Source organism: Plecotus auritus (genome assembly GCF_963455305.1).
Source record: "Plecotus auritus genome assembly, chromosome: 6".
NCBI lineage: Eukaryota > Metazoa > Chordata > Mammalia > Chiroptera > Vespertilionidae > Plecotus > Plecotus auritus.
The window spans coordinates 29,823,353-29,846,453 of NC_137773.1; the positions used below are offsets into that span (position 1 = coordinate 29,823,353).

A 23,101-nucleotide genomic window follows, 5' to 3' on the forward strand; every position below is an offset into this window, starting at 1 on the left:
TCAATTTGGAAGGAGAAGTCTAGTAGGTAACTGCAGAGATCCATCCACCATTGGTCTCATCCATTCAACATTTTATCAATGACTCAAGTCAGAGAAGCATTAAGTTTCCAAGCCAATCCAGCAGCAAGTTGAGGTCTCTGGAATTCAAATAACAACTGCCTAGGTTAAGCCATGTTTCTAATTTACTAAAATTACTACCAATATTCTATTTGAGACTTAATACGTGACAGAAGTTTGTAAGTTTGTTTTTAAGTTAATTTCTGGCTTCTAGTATTGCCATTAAAACCTGTTCCAAGTTTCCATTCATCACTTTGGGGCCTTTTGTTTTAATAGAAAACTTTGTTTGGCCCTGTTTCTCCTCTGCAACTCTTGGGATTTTAGCCATAGAATAAAATAAGATGGTAAGTTGGCACTAAAGAACGTTCTTGCTCCCAAGTGGGTTTTAGCCAAAGCATTCATTAATTTGAATCCCTTTTTTTTTTCCTATTTAAAAAAAATGTAGATATTGTTGAAGTACCTTGGATTTGAACTATTTTCCAAGATATGACCTACACTCAGGCTAAAGAAGGCCACAGTTTCTCCTTTCTATACCCATTGTGCTTGCTGCTTGGAAAAAAAACTAAACAGTCCTATACCTTTGCTGCTTGGAAAAAAAACTAAACAGTCCTATACCTTTGCCTAAGTAATTGAATAGTTTGATTTTATCTCTTAATTGCCATTTTGTCAATGCTCAAAAGTTTCTGTTTATACACTCAGTGTATCAAGTAACTGTTGGCTTTAGGGTTCTCCTTGCATCCTGATGCCTTAGCACTAACAGTTTACATTCTATTTCTATTCATATTATCTCATTTAATCCTCACAAGAGCCCAGTGAGGTTAGTATTAATGAAGGAACTGGATCTCCAAAAAGGCAAAGGAATTTATCAGAATCTCCAGGAAGCTTTTTACCATGTCCCTATTTCTTGAGATTTTAATACAGCATCAGACCACTACACATGTGATCCTAATCATGAATCGTATCATTCAAAAACCAAATCATGTTGTACACCTAAAACTAATATAATGTTGTTTGTCAATTATACCTCAATTAAAAAAGAATTATATTAGAGGTCTCAAGCTATTAATTTCCAAGTATTTTATATTCAACTAGAAGCCTGGTGCATGAAATCCGTGCACTTGGGCGGGGGGGGGGGCATCCCTCAGCCCAGCTTGTGCCCTCTCCAATCTGGGACCCCCCCTTTAAAAATTTTTTTAAAGACTTCAATTGGATCTTCTATATGTTTTTTCTTTTTTTAAAAAAAAATATATTTTTATTGATTTCAGAGAGGTAGGGAGAGGGAGGGAGAGATAGAAACATCAATGATGAGAGAGAATCATTGATTGGCTGCCTCCTGCGCACCCCCTTCTGGGGGTCAAGCTCACAACCCCGGGCATGTGCTCTTGACTGGAATTGAACTCGGGACCCTTCATTCCACAGGCCAATGCTCTATCCACTGAGTCAAACCAGCTAGGGTGGATCTTCTATATGTTTTTTCAATGGCTGACCTTAGCAAAATCATGATGCTAAACAGATTTATATTTCATATCCCAACTTCTTCTTTCAGTACCATATTTCCACCCACAATATTTTGCCTAAGTAATGTGGTTTTACAAATGATTTTGACTTTTCTGATATAAATCCCACTCATGTATTCCTTGTGATATATTTTGTTACATAATTCCTTCAGCAGTTATGTGTACATTATAAGGTGGATAAATCCTCTAAATTAGCCAAGTAGAGGTTTACTGTGTTTTCTGTGAATATTAAAAGTTCTTTAAGACATTTTTATGAGGTAACTAGAGGCCCAGAGCACGGAATTCATGCACGGGGGGGTGGGTGTCCCTCAGCCCAGCCTGCACCCTCTCCAATATGGGACCCCTTGAGGGATGTCCGACTGCCCATTTAGGCCCGATCCTGGTGGGATCAGGCCTAAACGGGCAGTCGGACATCCCTCTCACAATCCAGGACTGCTGGCTCCCAACTGCTCGCCTGCTTGCCTTCCTGATTGCCCCTAACCACTTCTGCCTGCCAGCCTGATCACCCCCTAGTGACCCCCCCTGACAGCCTGATTGATGCCTAACTGCTCCCCTGCCAGCCTGTTTGCCCCTAACTGCCTTCCCCTGCAGGCCTGGTCACCCCTAACTGCCCTCCCCTGCAGGCCTGGTCACCCCTGCCTTCCCCTGCAGGCCTAGTCACCCCTAACTGCCCTCCCCTGCAGGCCTGGTCACCCCTAACTGCCTTCCCCTGCAGGCCTGGTCACCCCTAACTGCCCTCCCCTGCAGGCCTGGTCACCCCTAACTGCCGTCCCCTGCAGGCCTGGTACCCCCCAATTGCTCTCTCCTGGAGGCCTGGGTCCCCCCCAACTGCCCTTCCCTGCAGACCCAGTCACCCCCAACTTCCCTCCTCTGCTGGCCGGGTCACCCCCAACTGCCATCCCCAGCAGGCTTGATCGCCCCCAACTGCCCTCCTTTGCAGGCCTGGTTCCTCCCAACTGCCCTCCCTGCTGGCCATCTTGTGGTGGCCAACTTGTGTCCACATGGGGGCAGCCATCTTGTGTGTTGCAGGTCAATCTGCATATTACTCTTTTATTAGATAGGATAGAGGCCTGGTGCATGGGTGGGGGCCAGCTCATTTGCCCTGAAGGGTATCCCGGATCAGGGTGGGGGTTCCCTTGGGGCATGGGGCGGCCTGGGCGAGGGGCCTGTGGTGGTTTGAAGGCCGGCCATGCCCCCCGGTGACCCAAGCAGAGACCCTGGTATCTGGGATTTATTTATCTTCTACAATTGAAACTTTGTAGCCTGGAGTGGAGCCAAGCCTTCTGCTCGCTCAGTGGCGGCAGCCATTTCTGTTGGGATTTATGTATCTTCTATAATTGAAACTCTGTAGCCTTAAGTGGAGGCCAAAGCAGGCCAGGGCTGCAGAAGTTTGGCTTCCTCCATTGCCGCGGGCAACCCTAGCCTCCTGCTCTCTCCAGCTCTGTGGCTGCCGCCATTTCTGTTGGGATTTATTTATCTTCTATAATTGAAACTTTGTAGCATTGAGTGGAGGCCTGGGCCGGCAAGGGCAGGCGGAAAGCTTAGCTTCCTCCATTGCCAGGGAAACCCAAGCCTCCCTCCTGCTCTCTGTGGCTGCAGCCATCTTGGTTGGGTTTATTTGCATATTCCCTACTGATTGGCTGGTGGGTGTGGCTGGTGGGCGTGTCTTGTGGGTGTAGTGGAGGTACAGTCAATTTGCATATTATTTTTTTATTAGATAGGATTATTATTAACTAAAACCTTTTGTTATGAAAGCTCATCTTATCACAGTTATTTAGAAAAGACTCATAAATTCTTCAATTTTGTGGTAACCTCAGAATTTTTTTACAATGCATTTTTTAGGTAGCAAGATCTAGAGTTAAATTCCACTGACAATGACAGGCCACAATCCCACTTCAAGGTTTTTAATCACACTGATGCTTAAATCATGAACCTAGGTAGGGGCCCCTTAAAGGAATCCTGCTTCATGTAAAACCAGACTCAAAAATCAGGCTCTACTGTTTATTAATTATGTGTCTTTGAGGAAGTTGTTTAATTTCTCCAAACCTCAGCTTAATAAAATGAGGAAAACATGTACTTACTACAAACAATTGCTGCTAGACATTGAGATGAAGTATATAAAACTTTCACTATATAAATTATCAATAAATTCAATAAAAAAGAAAAAAATTGTTATTAGCCAGAAAAAAAATTATGAGACAGTGTGGGAATAGAACTCTCATGAAATTATCCAAATAATATGAGAAGGAGGGATGAGTAAAAATAAGTAGAAAATCCAATATTCTGCATTCTATCTATCTATCTATCTATCTATCTATCTATCTATCTATCTCTCTGTCTCTTACACACACACACACACACACACACACACACACACACACACACCCGTAAAGGAAGCATACTCTACTTGACTGACAGAACTGAAAAGGAAAATCTAGTACTGGTTCTATTTATACAGCATCTCTGAAATAATGGTCTCAAAGATTTTTAAATCATTTAACTTGATGTACCTACAACTTAAAATTGGTTAATACCAACTTCAGCTTTTCAGTAGTAAATAAGAAAAAAAAATACACTAAACTCCCCAATCAAGTAATGCTTTGGCTTTTGAGGTGTGCATGTGTGTTGTTGTTTTTTAATCTGAATCTATCGGGTAATTCTCCAATAAATCCAGTTAACCCAAGACAATGGGGTAGTACCTTTAACAAAGACATAAAATTGAAGCATAGAATGGTTCAATAGTTTACTAGGAATACAGAGTTGATTTCAGGCAGAACTGGGTAAAAATCTCACTTCCTTTCTAATTCAATGTTACATTTATTATAAAGGAGTTGTCACCCTAGGATATTCAATATCCTTTATAATTAAAATTTCATCATAGCCTCTCACGATTGGTTTTCTGCAGTACTCTCAAGCTAGACTAGTATTCCTTTGATCCAATTATGATAAGCTCATTTAAAATCTCAACTGTATATGAAACATTTATTGGTTCATAAATCAATGTATACATAGACTATATTGGACAGCTATTTCTCCTAAGATATGTGGATTTAGTGTGACATAAGCTAGAAGGAATTGCGGGATAAAGAGAATTATCAAATTACAAAAATTAATGCTTTGCAAGAGTCAACGACGATGTGCTAAGAAAGTAACAACCACACTGATAAAGTCAGACTTCGAGTTTTCTGGGTACAAGGGTGAATATTGTGTTCCTAGATGAAAAAGCCAGCTATAATTCTGGAAAGTTGACAATTGTAGGTTGGCGGTAGGCACAGAAAATTATCACTGATCATTTCCTATTCTTATTCCCCCACCCCAAATATTTTGAAAAGACTCACAGAGGTATTACAACAGAAAGTGCCAACTTGAAAATACAGAAAGCAAGTAATCACATTCTTCTTCACAATAACTATTTTTAAAACTTTTATATGTTGATCTAATGAAGCAAGATTTAAATTCCAATTCATTAAACATTCATTAGTATTTAGTATGTGACAATCCCAGAGCTAAATGCTTTCACGTATGTCATCAAATTCAATTCTTATTAAAGTAATATTTTCATATTCATCAAGGTTATTGAGGCAACATCAAAGAACTGAACTCATAGATACAAAGAACAGATTGGTGGTTGCCAGAGGGATGTGAGGACTTGGCAAAATGGATAAAATGTGGTCAAAAGGTACAAACTTCCACTCATAAAATAAGTAAGATGTAGAAGATGTAATGTCCAACATGGTGACTATAGCTAATCATACTGTACTAGTATTATTTATTTGAAAGTTGCTAAAGTAGTAGACCTTGACATTTCTCATCACAAGAAAAAAAATGTAACTGTGTGGTGATGGATACTAACTAAACTGATTTTGATGGTCGTTTCGATATTGAATCAATATGATGTACACTTGAAATAAATATAATGTTATATGTCAATTATATCTCAATGAAAAAAATGATTAGATTAAACCCTGTAGACAAGCAAGATAACTTTATAATTTTCCAACAATTCCCATTTATCTTAAAGGCAAAAAAGTTTGAATGTCTAGATATAGACATTTATATTGTTCCTGGATTTAGATAAATCTAATGGTTTTCAAGCTTTAGTGTACACAATAATTTCCTGGTAGAATTGTACCAATGCAACTAGGAAAATTGTACTTGGAAACATTTATGTGATTTTTCAAGCTTATTATTACTTAAATATATATTCACCATACGTACTTACTTTGGAACCTAACCGTTGGATAATATGTTATTGCACTGTATTTCCCATTTATTTTTACCTTTTCTCTATTTTTTTGTTATTTTGAAATCTCAGGCTTTATAAAGAAAAAAATATTGCTTTAACTTATACTGTCAGAATCTAAATTGCAGAGATAAATCAGGACCAAACAATTTCACTACATTCTAAAAGAAAACATGTCCACTTTCTGATGCTATTTTTTTTAATTTGATAAATCTTCATTGTTCAGATTATTACAATTGTTCCTCTTTTTTCCCCCCATAGCTCCCCTCCACCCGGCTCCCACCCCACCCTCTGCCCTTACCACCCCCCCCACTGTCCTCATCCATAGGTGTACAGTTTTTGTCCAGTCTCTTCCCGCACCCCCCACACCCCTTTTCCCCCGAGAATTGTCAGTCCACTCCCTTTCTATGCCCCTGATTCTATTATATTCACCAGTGTATTCTGTTCATCAGATTATTTATTCACTTGATTTTTAGATTCACTTGTGGATAGACATGTATTTGTTGTTCATAATTTTTATCTTTACCTTTTTCTTCTTCCTCCTCTTCTTAAAGAATACCTTTCAGCATTTGATATAATACTGGTTTGGTGGTGATGAACTCCTTTAGCTTTTTCTTATCTGTGAAGCTCTTTTTCTGACCTTCACTTCTGAATGATAGCTTTGCTAGGTAGAGTAATCTTGGTTGTAGGTTCTTGCTATTCATCACTTTGAATATTTCTTGCCACTCCCCTCTGGCCTGCATAGTTTCTGTTGAGAAATCAGCTGACAGTCGTATGGGTGCTCCCTTAGCTAACTGTTTTTCTCTTGCTGCTTTTAATATTCTCTCTTTGTCTTTTGCTCTTGGCATTTTAATTATGATGTGTCTTGGTGTGGTCCTCTTTGGATTCCTTTTGTTTGGGGTTCTGTGTGCTTCCTGGACTTGTAAGTCTATTTCTTTCACCAGGTAGGGGAAGTTTTCTGTCATTATTTCTTCCAATAGGTTTTCAGTATCTTGCTCTCTCTCTTCTTCTGGCACCCCCATAATTCAGATGATGGTACGCTTGAGGTTGTCCCAGAGGGTCCTTACACTATCTTCAAATTTTTGGATCCTTTTTTCTTTTTGCTTTTCCGGTTGAGTGTTTTTTGCTTCTTTGTAATTCAAATCTTTGACTTGATTCTTGCGGTCCTCTAGTCTGCTGTTAGGTCTCTGTATAATATTTTTCATTTCAGTCAGTGTACGTTTATTTTCTAGTTGGTCCTTTTTCATATCCTCAAGGGTCTCGCTAAATTTATCAGCCTTTTCTAGGAAATTCTTGAAAAACCTTATAACCGTGGTTTTGAACTCTATATGCAGTCGTTTGCTTTCCTCCATTTCTTTCATTTGTGACCTGTTTCTTTGTCTTTGCATTTTCGCTGCTTCCCTGAGTTGGTAGAGTAGCTATGTGTGCTAGGTGTCCTATAGGGCCCAGTGGCTCAGCCTCCCCAGTTACCTGAGGTGGACACTCTTGGTGCACACCTTTGTGGACTGTGTGCACAGCCTTGTTGTAGTTAAGTCTTGATTGTTGTTGGTATCACTGGGAGGAATTGACCTCCAGGCCAAGTGGCTGTGAGGATCAGCTGTGTCTACGCTGGGAGAACTTCTGTGCTGGAGACACCCTTATGAGACAAGACTTGCAAAATTGCAAAAGCCTCTGTGCTCAGCTTGGATGGGGCGGAGTCTCAGGGCAGAGCAGACAGCCTTGGCTTCCCGTCAGCCCTGCCCTATGAGGCCCCTGGGTCTCAGTGTCCCTCTGTAATCACTGCAAGCACCTCTGAGAGAAAGCCGCCCTCGAGTTTCACCTGCTGCCGGACAGTCCAGTTTCTCCCCGAATGAGTTGGGGTTTTCAGAAACTCGCCCGGAACTGGAGTCCAGTGCAGTCGGGAGCTTCCGTCTCCCTCCCACTTTAGAAAGCCAGCTGCGCACTCAGCTGCCCATGCACTCAGTGGTCAGTCCTCTCTGCGCACGTGCCTCCAGACCTCTGCTTTCCGCAGCTCCCCTGAGTCTCAGTGTGCTTTCTCTTTTCCTGACAGTCCAGATTCCCCCCAAATGAGTCTGGTTTCCCAGAATCTCGCCCGGGACTGGAGTTCAGCGCAGTCGGGAGCTTCCATCTCTCTCCTGCTTTAGAAAGCCAGCCACGCACTCAGCTGCCCGTGCACTCAGCCTCTCGTCCTCTCTGCGTGCGCGTATCCATACCTCAGCCTTTTGCAGCTCCTCTGAGTCTCAATGTGCTTTTTTCTTTTCTTCTAGAATTTCCACTCAGCCAGCTTTCCTGTGGTTCTGGATGTTGTCCATTTTGTCTTTTAGTTGTAGTTTTGATATTGTTGTGCGAGGCAGCAGTTTAGTGTTTACCTATGCCGGCATCTTGGTTTCTCTCTTCTGATGCTATTCTTAAAAGTAAATTTTAGGGAAGAAGGTTGTCATGTTAAGGTAAAATAATAATCCCATTGGAATTTTTATTGACAGAGAGTGATAAGAAAAATGGACAATTGTAGATAACATTTATTATTTTTTTAAATATCTTTATTGATTTCAGGGAAAGACAGAGAGAAACATCTGTGTCAGAGAAACACATCAATTGGTTGTCTCAGCACAAGCCCCAACCAGGGCCCGAGCCGGGTAGGAGCCTGCAACCAAGGTACATGTCCTAGATTGGAATCAAACCCAGGACCCTTTGAGTCGAACCCAGGACCCTTTGAGTCGAACCCAGGACCCTTTGGTCCACAGGCCAATGCTCTATCCACTGGGCAAAACTGGCTAGGGCTATAGATAATATTTTAAAAAACAAATTCCCTTAGACATTTATGTTGTTTACAAATTTTTCCTATAATATAATGTTATAATGATCATCTTTGTACTTTTAGTTTATATACTGTGGCATTGTTTTATAGGATCCATGCATAGTAGGAATTATGGGTCCAAAAGTATATTTAAATTTTAATAGGTATTATCAAGCTTTCTTCAAAAGGTCTACAATTTCACTTTCATTCCAAGTGTTTACTTTATAAAACTTTAACTAAGCTTGAGTATTGTCAGTTTTCATAATTTTTACCAATCTCTATAAGAAGGGAAAAATATCTTTTTTTTTAATATTTTAAGGAAGGGAGAGGGAGAGAGAGATTGAAACATCAATGATGAGAGAGAATCATTGATCAGCTGCCTCCTGTATACCCCCTACTGGGGATAGAGCCCATTACCCAGGCATGTGCCCTGGCCAGGATCGAACCATGACCCCTGGTTCATTGGTCAATGCTCAACCACTGTGGGCCACACTGGCTTGGCAGGAAAAAAATCTTTTTATTTTCATTTCTTTTATTTTTAGTAAGTTTGGATGTCTTCATTTGGGCCATTATTAATTTTTCCTATATAAATGCTTGTTTGTGTGTGTGGTCTATTTTTGTAGTTTATTGTTCATTTTTCTTATCATAGTTCACCATTCTTAATGCACACATATATTAATGTAAATAATTTATATAGTCATATTTTTAAGTCTGAAAATAATTCAAATTATAATAATATCATTAGTGGAATATGTGTAGTCATTAAAATTGTGCTGATAAAGAGTTTATAAGAACATAAGACCTTATGTAACAATATTTAGTGAGGAAAGAGCATGAATTTAAAATGTACATGCTTTCCTAAATTTCACTATCCTATATAATAAAGAGGTAACATGCAAACTGACCCTCACGCCCTCACGTCCCAAGATGGCCGCCCCCACATCATCACAAGATGGCCGCCCCATGTCATCACAAGGTGGCCCCCCCATGTTGTCACAAGATGGCCACCCCCACATTGTCACAAGATGGCTGCCACAAGATGGCCACCCCCACATTGTCACAAGATGGCCACACCCATGTCATCACAAGATGGCCGCCCCCACATCATCACAAGATGGCCAGCAGGGGAGGGCAGTTGAGGGGGATCAGGCCTGCAGGGGAGGGCAGTTGGGGGGGATCAGGCCTGCAGGGGAGGGCAGTTGGGGGTGATTGGGCCAGCAGGGGAGCAGTTAGGGGCAATCAGGCAGGCAGGCAGGCGAGTGGTTAGGAGCCAGCAGTCCCAGATTGTGAGAGGGATGTCCAACTGCCAGTTTAGGCCCACAGGGATTGGGCCTAAACCAACAGTCGGACATCCCCCAAGGGGTCCCAGATTGGAGAGAGTGCAGGCTGGGCTGAGGGACAACGCCCCCCCTCCCCCAGTGCACGAATTTTGTGTACCAGGCCTCTAGTATTCTATAATAAAGATAAATTAACTTTATAATGAAACACAATATATCCTATATAGTAAAACCCTAATATGCAAATCGACCGAAAGGCGGAATGACTGGTGGAATGACCAGTCACTATTATGTGCACTGACCACCAGGGGGAAGATACTCAATGCAGGAGCTGCCCGCTGCAGGTGGGTGGTAAGGAGCGAGGGGCCCTGGACTGCGAGAGCCCCGGACTGCAAGAGGGCGCAGGCTGGGCTAAGGGACCCCCCTTCAGTGCATAAATTTCATGCACTGAGCCTCTAGTTTCTATATAATTACAACTAATTTTAAAAATATACATGGAACATGTTTTTTTTAAAAGAAGCCATAGAAACATATATTTGTAACTGTACTTGGATATTGGGATTACACATAATTTCTTTTCCCAAGATGTCTGCAATGGTCATGTGGTACTCTTTAATGGGAAATTTATCTTTAGATATTTTTCCATCCTTACTGGCTCCCTATTTCATGATAAAATTTAAAATCCTAAGCATTGCAATGAAGAATCTTCTTAATCTGATTCTTATGTAGCTTTCTAGCTTCAGCTTCTTCCCTCCTTACAGGTTTACAACATGCTCTGGTCAAATTAAACCATTTTCAACTTTTCTTATGCCTTCTCAATCCTCTAGGCCTTTATGGTTTTTGCTCTGCCTGAAATGCTCATTCTCAACTCTACCTCCATGCTCCCCAAATTGTCCATTAGCTTTCTGCTAAAAAGACATCTTACATGGAAAGATTTCCTTACCTGCCCCACCCTTCATCAAACACCATGCCAAATCAGTTGCTTCCCTTCTGTGCTTCCTGGAGAGTATGTATTTGTTTCAATTATAGCTCAAAACTGATTATATCATAATTGATGGTTGACTTGTTTATTGTTGGATATCTTGTTATGGATTATAAATTATTTGTCTCCACATTTTACGTGACTTGTGCTAAAAAATACATTAAATAGAATGACTAGAGAAATATAGAAATTGTTTTATGTCAAGTAAAGCTACAAATACCAACTTTAATAAAATTTGATTATCTCTGAATGTTTTACATGAAAGTGTATGCTCTCTTGGTTCAGTGACTAAGTATTTCATAGCAAATATGATCTCTGAATCATTGTTTTCTAAAATTAATAATGTGATTTAAATCTCCCCATCAGGGTTTGGGATAAAATTAAGATACTGTTGTTTTCAAAGGAAAAGTAATTCAAATATTTTAAAACATACATAGAAGCATTTCTATGTTAATTAGATGTAATCTGCTGATGATAAAACTGTATGATAGGGAATTTCAGGTAATGGCAATTAAATTATTCAGAGCAGCCATCCTACTGAAAGCACCTAAATATTCTGGATAAAATATTAAGACAATTAACTTAAAAGCACTGAAAATCTGACAAGATAATGGGGAACTGTGAGGACAAATTCTGGTGGGAATTTAAACACAGAGAGGTGAGCAGAATATTAAACTTTCTTTTTTTTCTAAAACTATTTGCTGACACAACGTTGGACATAAGTTCAGAACTTGAAGGGGCAGGGGGATAGAAATTAAGGACCAGGACATACATGAGATAAAGGAGTCTTACAGCATCTTAACTGGGAACCCCAAGGACTACACTCTCCACGTGATGGTATACCAAAACTAAATCTACCTATCCTCTAGCCCAGAGAACGGCTGGGGAGCTTGACTGGGCACCAACCAGGACATAAGGAAAACAGGAAAGTAAAAAAATCCTATAAACTGTACATCCTGCATATTTTCAGCTGGGTATACATGGTAGTCTAAGTAGACAAAGACCCTCAAGTCTTGAACTTGGTTTAAAGTGGTTTATAACTGGTAGTATTCAGATGTAAATAAAAATCTGTCCTGAAGGAAAGCAATTTCATTCAAGACCTCAGGATATTCTGACAAATATTATTTTCAGGTTAGTGATCATTACAAGTCAAAATAAAATCTGGCACACATAGAATCAGGGAGCTGTGATCAAAAACCAGCTGAAGCAGCACACAGTAGAAACATGCTTGAAGACTTTAGACTCTAGGATTATCAGATGGAGATTTAATACACTTAAAGAATTAAAAAGCAAGCTTGAAAATAAAGGGAGCAAGAAATGATAAAAAAATTTCATAGCAGATGTGAACAACAATTATTAGAATTTTAAAAATGAAAAATACAATAACTAAAAAAACTCAAGGGACACTTTTGATAGCATATTGGACACACAAGAAAAATGAGAGGTGACAATAGCTAACATCAGAATTGGAAAGGAAAATACCACTACAGATCTTCAGATGTTTAAAAGATTACAAGAGGACATTATAAACAACTTGAGAACAAACTTTGAAATTTTAGATAAAATTAATGTATTTCTGGAGAAACAAAATTTATAGAAAAAAAAGAATAAGAAGATGAATAAATTTATTATTAATAAAGAAATGTGATATCATTATTTAAAACTTTCCCAAAAAGAAAACTTAAAAGAACACAGAGTATCACTAATGAATACCACTAAATATTTAAGAAAGAAATCTCACCAATCTGAGCAAATATGTCCCCTAGAGAAGAGGAAAAAAAAGAGAAACTTCTAACTTGTTTAATAGGGCCAGCATAACCTTGATACCAAACCCTCATAAGAAAGGAAAATGACAAGCCAATCTCAAGTGATGAATATAGATGCAAAAGTCCACTAATAACATATCTTAATTGGTTGGTTTTATTTTGTATGCACATTGTTTGGGTCTAAATAAAATAGCTGTAATCTTTGCTCAAAGATACTAATTAATAAGCATAATGCACCTGAATTCAGAGAGTACATTTTTGAGGGTATATCATTAGAGCTATGCTATGAAAATAGTATAAATGTAGATGGCAACCAGATGGCTCTGGGAACAGCCAAGAATTTGAGGGGAAGATACAAAGGTGTTTCTCTTTCTCTGCAGCTCAGAAGACTTTGTGATTACATATTCATTCTTAGATTCCAAGGCAAGTTCCAGATAAATGTATAATGATCTTCTGTGTTTATAAAGCTTGAGGAGGAAATTATTATCCTAATTCTTCTTCATAAATGCAGTATAAAAGAGACATGTAATTTATTAATATCCCAAACCATTCTCATCTCATATATTAAAATTAGGAACAAAATGAATAATCACTTTTATCATTTACTTTGGGTTTTTTAGAATAATCCTTGCCCACAAGTCTTCCCATAATACTTTAGTTGAAATCCTAGACTGTGATCCATATTCACTTGACGTTCTGCCAAATGTTATTTCTGATATTCACGTCATATGCATTTGAGCAACATAAAAACCTTTTAGCAGTTTAGTCCACCTTTATCCCAACACAACTAAGTGTTTTTAGTCTTTGAAATATTACTGTTTCCCTCTACTGCAAATATTGAAGACAACAAAAATCAATAGGTCATTAATATTATCAGACGTGTTATTAAAACTTTCCCACTCACACTTTTCCCAGGCATTACTTTTTCCTTCTGTCCACTCAGTTATATAATGCTCTTTTCCTTCCTTTTTAATAATTTGAAGTTTCTCTATTATACAACAAATACTATTGTACTGTCTACATGGTATTTTTTTAAATCTGAATATATTTCATATGCCATGCTTCCTTACTCACAGGACTCTAAAGTTTTTCAAAGTGTGGTTATCAGCTTCAGAGTTAAAATAAATATAAGGAAACGTCTAACTAGCCTATGGAAAAGTCTACTTATGGAATATTGTTAACAAATAAAAACACAAACAAAAACATTCTACCACTCTGTTAATAAATGACACTGCAAAAAGGAAATATCTTATATGCTATATATCCTGCAAAAGAAATACCATCATTCTAGAAGAACAATACACTAATACAACACTGGTATGATCAAGATATCATTTTCACCCTAGCCAGTTTGGCTCAGTGGATAGAGTGTCAGCCTGCAGACCAAAGGGTCCCAGGTTCAATTCTGGTCAAGGGCACATGCCTGGGTTTCAGGCTCAGTCCAACGTGCAGGAGGCAGCCAATCAATGATTCCCTCTCATCGCTGATGTTTCTATCTCTCTCTTCCTCTCCCTCTCTGAAATCAATAAAAATATACTAAAAAAAGGTATCATGTTCATGTGCAAATATGAACTCAGTTGTACACCACTGTGTGTTTTGTTACAAAATATTATCTAAAATTTTTCCAGTGCCATTGATTTTACATTCTAAGTAGAAATTTCTATCTCAGAGGCACCATCTTAGATAACAATCTAAAAAAATTAAATTGCCCATCAAAAATCTTAACAGAAAAAATTGACATGAGACACATGTTGTCTGCTTGTTGCACAGTGTGCCAATTTTCTTTGTAGCTGTTAAATATTATCAATAGAAAAGGCATAAATATAAATGTTTTCATAACTTTCTTAAGCTGATAGATTTTAGTATTTTAAACTAAAATAAGATAGAAAAGCTTAGAATTTGAACAGACTATAAACACATGAATCAATATGATTCTGTATGACTCAGGCACACATTAAATTATTACTCCAGCTTTATACAAGTTACTTTACCCATGTTTTATTGCATCACACTTTCTTTATATATCAGGAAATATCCAACCCACAAGAATTATTGGCAGACAATGAACTGCTTAATAAGTGCAATATCAACAATGATGAAAAAGATTGTTCAACTCAATGAATGGGGTGACACAATATTCCTGCATGCATGAACAGTATATTTCTGTTACTTTACACTCATATTAGTAAAAATTTGGTCATGGGGACAGCTATATTTTTCCTTAAGTAGCTGTTTTTCCTTCTAACTTCCAGATCTATTGGCTTTTCCTATCACTTACTTTTATTGCCTTTCGAGTCTAATCAAAATGTATTTCTCAAACCATTCCTGACCCCCAAACTTCATAGACATTACTTGCATCCAAATCTCTCTTTGTTACAGAAAGCAATGAAATAAAAGAAATAAATGATAAGAGTTTATGCATTAAGTGCTTTGATACTTGAAATATTAACATTTTATGCATCAATTTTTCCCTTTAAATTAATTGCATTTAATTTGAATTCACTGCAAATTTCACATGTAATGATGTGCATTCTTACTAATCACTTTGTTATCCACAGAATTCAGCATTGAGGTTTTTCATGTTAGCTTTAGAATCATAAAATGCCTTTATGTTGTTTCATTATTATATAAAAACTAGAGGCCCAATGCATGAAGATTCATGCAAGAATGGGCCTTCCTTCCCCTGGCTGCTGGCACCGCCTTCGCTCCGGCCTGGAGCCGCCTTTCTGCCTTTGCTCTGGCCCGGAGCCACCTTTCCGCCTCCCCACACTGCCCAGAGGCCCGTAGAGGCTGGGGCAGTGTGGAATGCCTGTGTCATCGCCATGGTGATGACGCAGGCATCCCGCCCCCACCCCCGGCCACTCGGTGCCTGCATATGCAAATTAACCCGCCATCTTTGGTGGGTTAATTTGCATACTCACTCCTGATTGGCTTGTGAGCATTGCGAAGGTACGGTCAATTTGCATCTTTCTCTTTTATTAGTGTAGATGATCTTTAAACTATTAGCTATATATACATATGTAGAGTAAATTAAAGTTTTTCCCTCTATGCTGAACAGTGTTAACATCCCATTCATACATGCACAAATTTATTATTTATTCAGCAAGTACTTACTAATCATATCATATGTACTGGATTTTATTATATCTTGTGAGAATATTAAATATGCAAAATTATAATGGTATAAATCTATTTTTTCAGTTAACATCATTATTTGAAGGAAAATAATATAACCCACTTTTTCCCTTATAACCTGAAATAGTAAAACAAGGATCTTCCATTCCCCCTAGTTTCTGCACACCTCCTTCCCTTCTATTCATGATTTCTACGAGAAGTTAGAAAGAATATTGTAAAACTGCTAGCACAATTGCTACCACTCCATTCAAAAAGTTTTGTAGGGAGAAACCAAGATGGTGGCATAGGTAAGCACCTAAACTGCTGCCTCGCACAACAATTTCAAAACTACAACTAAAAGACAGAATGGACACCATCCAGAACCACAGGAAAGCTGGCTGAGTGCAAAATTCTACAACTAGAAGGAAAGAGAAAAGCTCACAGAGAACTGGAGGTACAGCAAAGGGTCTTTGTGCGCGCAGAGAGGAAGGGCGGCTGAGAGCCTGGCTGACTTTCTCTGGCGGAAGGGGGAAGGAAGCCCCCGACCGCACTGAACCCCAGTTCTGACTGCACTGAACCCCAGTTCCGGGCCGGGGACCCACGTTCTTGTGGGGGGAGTCTGGACTCTCGGGCGGAGACTCGGGAGCTAGGGAAGGCAGAAGTCTGAAGGCGCGAGCGTGCCAGTGCGCACAAAGGCTGCGGAGGTTGCCACAGGCTTTCCCTAGTGGGAGTCAGAGGCTCCTGACTGCACTGAGCCCCAGTTCTGACTGCAGTGAACCCCAGGTTCAGGCGAGCCCCTGGGGACCCACGCTCTTGTGGGGGGAGTCTGGACCTTCGGGTGAAGACTCGGGAGCCGGGGAAGGCAGAGGTCTGAAGGCACGCACGTGCGCGCAAGGGCAAGGCTGACGGGAAGCCAAGACTGAGACTCCACCCCATCCAAGCTGAGCACAGAGGCTATTGCAATTTTGCAAGTCTAATCCTATAAGGCTGTCTCCAGCACCGAACTTCTCCCAGCATAGACACAGCTGATCCTTACAGCCAACTGGCCTGGAGGTCAATTCTGCCCAGTGATACCAACAACAATCAAGACTTAATTACAACAAGGCTGTACACACAGTCCACAAAGGGGTGCACCAAGCGTGTCCACCTCAGGTTAACTGGGGAGGCAGACCCACTGGGCCATATAGGAAACCTAGCACACAAATCTACCTTACCAACTCAGGGAAGCAGTGAAAATGCGGCATCAAAGAATCAGATCACAAACGAAAGAAATGGAGGAAAACAAACGACTGGATATAGAATTCAAAACCACGGTTATAAGGCTTTTCGAGAATATCCTAGAAAAGGCCGATAAATATAACGAGACCCTCGAAGATATGAAAAAGGACCAACTAGAAATTAAACATACACTGACTGAAATAAAAAATACTATACAGAGACCCAAAAACAGACTAGAGGAACACAAAAATCAAGTCAAAGAATTGAAATACAAAGAAGCAAAAAACACTCAACCGAAAAAGCAAAAAGCAAAAAAAAAAAAAAAAAAAAATCCAAAAAGTTGAAGATAATGTAAGAAGACTCTGGGACAACTTCAAGCGTACCAACATCAGAATTATGGGGGTGCCAGAAGAAGAGAGAGAGCAAGATACTGAAAACCTATTTGAAGAAATAATGACCGAAAACTTCCCCCACCTGGTGAAAGAAATAGACTTACAAGTCCAGGAAGCCCACAGAACCCCAAACAAAAGGAATCCAAAGAGGACCACACCAAGACACATCATAATTAAAATGCCAAGAGCAAAAGACAAAGAGAGAATATTAAAAGCAGCAAGAGAAAAACAGTTAATTACCTACAAGGGAGCACCCATACGACTGTCAGCTGATTTCTCAACAGAAATTATGCAGGCCAGACGGGAGTGGGAAAAAATTTTCAATGTGATGAATAGCAAGAACCTACAACCAAGATTACTCTACCCAGCAAAGCTATCATTCAGAATTGAAGGGCAGATAAAGAGCTTCACAGATAAGAAAAAGCTGAAGGAGTTCATCACCACCAAACCAGTATTATATGAAATGCTGAAAGGTATTCTTAAAAAAGAGGAAGAAGAAAAAAGTAAAGAGAAAAATTATGAACAACAAATACATATCTATCAACAAGTGAACCTAAAAATCAAGTGAATAAAAACCTGAGGAACAGAATAATCTGGTGAATATAATAGAATCAGGGGCATAGAAAGGGAGTGGACTGATAATTCTCAGGGGGAAAGGGGTATGGGGGTTCATAAAGAGACTGGACAAAAATCATACACCTATGGATGAGGACAGTGGGGGGGAAGTAAGGGCAGAAGGTGGGGTGGGAACTGGGTGGAGGGGAGCTATGAGGGGGAAAAGGAGAAACAATTGTAATAATCTTAATAAAGATTTATTAAAATAAAAAAAATAAAACTCAAAAAATTGTTCAAAAAAAAAAAAGTTTTGTAATGCCAAGAGGCACTAAGGATAAATGGAAGTATTTAAATAATTTAACATTCAAATATGGTATTTATTTATTTCTAAGTATATTGGCTTCTAAAATAATAAGAATAGTAAGTCCAAGTTGAATGGACTTTGAATGGCAAGTGCACCTTTGAAAACACTGGATTTTGACATAATAATTATTCATCTTTCTTGTGAATAATAAAAGGCTAATATGCAAATTGTCCTGGGAGTTTGACCAGGGGGCGGGGCCTGCCTGTCAACCACCTGCGGCCCCTCCCCCCAGCCGGCCTGGCCATTCAGCCTGGCCCGACCCCACCTGTGCATGAATTTGTGCACCGGGCCTCTAGTATATCAATAAAACACAAATAAAAAGTTGTCAAGTCCTATACACAATAATGCCATCATCTTTCTATCAATACACATAAGTGTTCTGAGACATGCTTGTAATTTCTATGGACTTACTAATACCTTGTGAAGCTATTAGGTATGTTGTGGAGTATTGTTCTCAAAAAAGACTACTTGGCCAAAAAGGCACTTATGTCAAGTGCAGCCTATGCTGCGTTTTACTAAATGGTATGTCATTCAAGAATCAATTCAAATGCCATCCCTATCACAAAGCCTTCTCTGATTCCCTCCTCCATGCCCACATGTTTTCTCATGTTCTCTCTCTCCCCTCTTTGAACATCCACTGCAATTTATTTTTACATCTTTTTAGGTTGTCATCATTTTTACTCATATATTGTAAAGTTTAAGTAAATGTCTCATCTTCCATGACATTAAGCTTGTACTATGCAAAAAAACTCACATACTTTTCATTCCCACTTTAGGTATAAAAATGTCTTACATATCTTTTACTCAGAATAATTTTTGAATGAAGGGATATATGCTTTAAGTAATTTCTTAAAGAAATTCCTAAAAGGAATGATTTAAAAACATTTCAGGTCATTTATTACCTATACTAGGCATTTTGGTGCTTTTTATATTAATTTTATATCTTCATGCTATATTACTTTTATTGTTCTTTAATGGGTTTGAATTTCTTACCCTTGTTTCTCAAAAATAAACTATAATCTCTTTGAGGTCAAGAACAGTCTTTTAATTCTTGGTGGCAGTAGAATTCTTAGCACAAGGAGTACTAAGCAGGAGTGTTCAACTCAATGCATTAAATGTTGCCAAAGGATCATCTAATAAACATTTAAAAACATCTGCCAGTCATCTCCTGGCTAAGAAAATCAAATCCCACAAAATTTACTTACCATGGCATTGACATTTACGTGATCTTTCCTATTCCGAATCTGAATACAGGATATTGGCAAATTCAGTCCTACCCCAGTGGCCAGATTTCTCAGGTCAGCAGCACGGTACTCCCCACGCCACAGCAAACTGTTATTATCAGAACCAAGTCCCAGGGAGGCCCAATAGAGGTAGGTCTGAGAAAGTCTCTCCACTGTAGTGACATCTATTGTGGCTGATGCGATGCAAGGATTCAAAGTCACCTTCCTTCCATTCCTCAGCTCCTCTGGAGAGCAACAGCAGCTCTGAGAGCAATAACCTGGGCTCTGGCTCAATTTGATACACACAAAGGAAAGTAAGCACCCCAGAAATGAAAAGGAAATACAGGCCAGAGCAATTACTAAATACAGGTTCCGGGCAGAAAGGTGCCCTCCTGTTTCCCAGGCATCTTCAAAGTCTGGAAGGACCTGAGGAACAGAGTTGCTCAACAGCACACCCAGTGTGACAGAGGAGGAAAGTGGTGGGTCTCCATGATCCCGAACCACTACGACCACCCTCTGTTTCACTGCATCAGTGGGAAGAACTAAGCGAGCAGTACGGAGCTCCCCCGTATTGGCTGAAATGCTGAAAAGGCTAGAGTCAGAAGCCTGGGAGATGTGGTAGGAAAGCCAGGCATTGGAGCCACTGTCTGCATCCTCTGCTACTACTTTTGTGACCAAGTGTCCAATTCTGGCAGAGCGGGGCACAATTTCCACTGGGACAGTGCCATTTCTGGTCACAGGAAACAAGATGACTGGAGCATTGTCGTTCCTATCTACCACAAACAAGTTCACAGTCACGGTTGCACTTCTGGGAGGAATGCCCCCATCCCGGGCTTCCACTTGAAAGTGAACCTCCTTGAGCCGCTCAAAGTCAAAGGAAGTTTTGGCAGTGATAGCCCCGCTGGATGATTCCACGGCCACCAAGCTAGCGGCTGTCTGCCCTTCAGAGATAATATCCAACAGTTCATAGAAGACAAGGCCATTCTTCCCCAAGTCTGGGTCCTGGGCAAACACGCGGCCTAGAGAGGCTCCAGGGCCATTGTTTTCAGCCACAAAAAGTTCCTGTTGAGGTTGAGGAAAGCTTGGTGTGTTGTCATTCACATCAGCAACGGACACAGTCAGTGTCCTGCGGGTGCTAAGTGGTGGCGAGCCACCATCTGAGGCGGTGATCAGGACCTGGTATTCGCTGACCTGCTCCCGGTCCAGCGGCCCATCAGTCAGCAAACTATAGTAATTGTCAAAAGACGCCTTCAGCTTAAAAGGGCCTCCACTAGATATGCTACAAATGGCCTTACCATTGGGACCAAGGTCCTCATCCCTTACACTGAGGAGAGCAATCACTGTGCCCGGGGCGGTGCTCTCGGAAACTGGACTGGAGAGAGTCAGCAGGTTCACCTCCGGGGCGTGGTCGTTCACGTCAGTCACTTCCACCAACAATCTGGCGGTGCTGGCTAGACCGAAGGAGCCTTCATCCCTCGCCTCGATGTATGCCTCCAACAGCGTTTCAGGAGGACCTAGCAAAGCTGCTACCCGCACCTCCCCATTCCTAGGGTGAACATGAAAGTGGTGTCGCAGCTTTGCCTGCGTGCTGTTGCTTAAGGAGTACCGGATTTCCCCATTGGAGCCTTCATCCGGGTCCGAGGCCTGAACTCGGAATAACACGGTACCTTTGTGTACAGTCTCTGGCACCTTGGTGCGATATACCGTGCGCTCAAATACAGGTGCATTGTCGTTTGTGTCCACCACAATGATGGTGACATGCGCGTCCCCGGAGCGTGCGGGCCTCCCGCGGTCGTGAGCGGTGAGCACCAGCCTGTGGGTGGCGCGTTCCTCGCGATCCAGAGCTTTCTCCAAAACCAACTCTGGGAATTCGCTGCCGTCGACCCGCGACCCCATGTCCAGGCGAAAGTGCTGGCTGGGGCTCAGGCTGTAGCTTAGCACCCCGTTGCTTCCCTCATCGGCATCTTGGGCATTGGGGAGGGTAAAACGGGCCCCCGGCGTCAGGAACTCGGGGATGTGCAGCTGCACGTCGCGGGCGGGGAAGAGAGGCGAGTTGTCGTTGATATCCAGGACGTGGATGCGCATCTTGTGCAGCTCCAGCGGGTCCTCAAGCACCAGCTCATAGGTCAAGACGCAGGTAGCTTTGGCCCCGCAAAGCCGTTCGCGGTCCGCCGGCTCTCGGACCACCAAGCTACCGCTGGCCAGATCCACCCTGAAGTAGGGCTCGTCGTGGCTGGAAAGGAAGCGAAAGTTCCGCAAGGACATAACCGCCGCTGACAGCCCCAGGTCCGCGGTTACATTGCCTACGGCCACGCCCCGCGGACTCTCCTCCAACACTGAGTATTCGAGTTGTCGCGCGGCAGAGCCACAGGAGACCCACACGCAGAGAACAGCCACCCTCCAGCCCACCACCCTCCCTGTTGGCATCCTCGCTCCACCAGCGATGGCCCGGGACCATGCTCCGCACTCCCGGAGAGCACGGGCCGTGGTAAAGAGCAAGAGCCGCCGGCCGCCGCTCGGCCTAGAGGTGCAGGGACCGCCGACGTTCCGCTTTCTGAATGCCGGGATTGCCCGGGACTGGTCGGCGGGGAGCGTGCCTGGCTAGAGCCGAGGCTTGGCAGCCGTCTGGGGAAGCGGAGCGGGCCGTGTGCGGAGGAGCGCAGCGCCGCCTAGGGGTGCAGAGACGAGGTAACCGGACCAAGTGAGGAAGCGCCGTCCCCAAAACCTGCCGGCTGGGATCGCGCCCGGCACCCAGGCAGCGGGCGCCCCGCAAGCAAGGAAGTCGCTCTGAGAACCTAACACGGCTTCCCTTAATCGGTGTCTCCTAGGACAACGCCCCGAGACCGCCCCGGTCTTAGCCTCCACAAACTCTGCCTGAAGCCAGCTTGTAACTAGGACTGAGCTCCGCTGGGCTCCTCTCGCCATCTGTTAGAGAGCGGAGCGTTCAGTCCGGGAACCACTGACCCCCTAAATGCCCGCGTGAGCGCGGAACTCCGAGAGGAACTTCCCTGCGGAGATGATGAGAGGCGGAACCCTGACCGTGAACGAACACCCCTTCGAGACTTACGGAAACAGCAGCCCCAATCCTAGTGCTGTGGTGCATTCCGTGCTTGATTCCCAGCCTCTGCGCTGCGGGTTAAAGTCTCTCCGGCACCTCCGCATGATCCCAGGAGCCTCCAAGATTTAAACAGAGGCATCCAGCAAGGGGGACAGTAACCTCCCTAAAGCTTCTTCCGGACTCTCGCTTTGTGAGGCACCAAAGGGAGAGAGTTCGCGGCTTACGGTTTCTACGTTCAGGTTTTTTGCGGGTCAGCAGTTTCTCTTTCCCCAGGAGACCCTACTGGGAGTGTTGGCTAGCGCCCCGGAGGGAGAGGAGGTCAGGAACCAGTCAATATCAAGCATCAGAAATTCAAAAAGATGGACAACTCATTCCCAAACAGGACATGGGAAGTGGAGGGGAGAGGAAGTACTGAGATACTATCCAGAGTGTGACCAGGAAACTACTCCATGAATATTTTGAAAACAGCAATGAGGCAGGGTAAGAACAGGCTAGATGCCTATACCTGCTCCATCTTCTTTTTTTCTTTTTATTTATT

General features: G+C 41.8%; 1 protein-coding gene across 14 annotated transcripts in view; it reads right to left on the minus strand.

Moving 5' to 3' along the window:
• The window catches only part of LOC308250372 (protocadherin gamma-C4), a gene marked incomplete at its 5' end in the record, with an annotated part of 563,663 nt that overhangs the window by 420,754 nt on the left and 119,808 nt on the right, over positions 1 to 23,101 (minus strand). The window contains one exon of one of the 14 annotated variants that reach the window (XM_080672927.1): positions 19,488 to 21,932. The exons of the other annotated variants lie outside the window; for them this stretch is intronic. Within the exon in view, the coding sequence (XP_080529053.1) occupies positions 19,488 to 21,932 (2,445 nt within the window). Of the gene's footprint in view, positions 1 to 19,487; positions 21,933 to 23,101 lie in introns of those variants that run through there. 14 annotated transcript variants of the gene reach the window in all.